Raw genomic sequence first — 336 nt, 5'->3', positions numbered from 1 at the left:
GGAGGGGCTGAGGAGGAGGAGGAGCTAAAAACTTTATTAAGGAAGATGGCCAGCAGGAAGGACCAACCGTGAGGAGGGAAGGACTCGAGGAGCAATAATTAAATATTTATTCTTCAGGGACGACGACGTCTCTGTCCTCGTCGTCATGGAGACAGAGACAACAGAAATATATCAGAAGTATTTATTCTTATATTAATCTGTGAGTGCAGAGCCTCGCTGTGACGCTTTAACAACCTTTATCAAACTATAAATTCATGTTCAGTGTTTAGTCTCATTATCACAGTTAACACAATAATCAATAATCACGTTCCAATAATCAGCTTGATTCTGAGATCA

General features: G+C 40.5%; 1 protein-coding gene across 1 annotated transcript in view; it reads right to left on the bottom strand.

The window, feature by feature from the left end:
- Positions 1–147, bottom strand: part of mlec (malectin) — a 9,755-nt gene extending 9,608 nt beyond the window's left edge. The window contains 1 exon segment of the mRNA XM_035658185.1: positions 68–147. Coding sequence (XP_035514078.1) covers positions 68–147 — 80 coding nt within the window.
- Between the last annotated feature and the right edge of the window lie 189 nt (positions 148–336).

Source organism: Morone saxatilis, unplaced genomic scaffold (assembly GCF_004916995.1).
Source record: "Morone saxatilis isolate NCDOM2014 unplaced genomic scaffold, NCSU_SB_2.0 Contig16, whole genome shotgun sequence".
Taxonomy (NCBI): Eukaryota; Metazoa; Chordata; class Actinopteri; family Moronidae; genus Morone; species Morone saxatilis.
The sequence above is the reverse complement of the archived record's forward strand: the minus strand, read 5'-3'. Positions and strand labels throughout refer to the sequence as shown.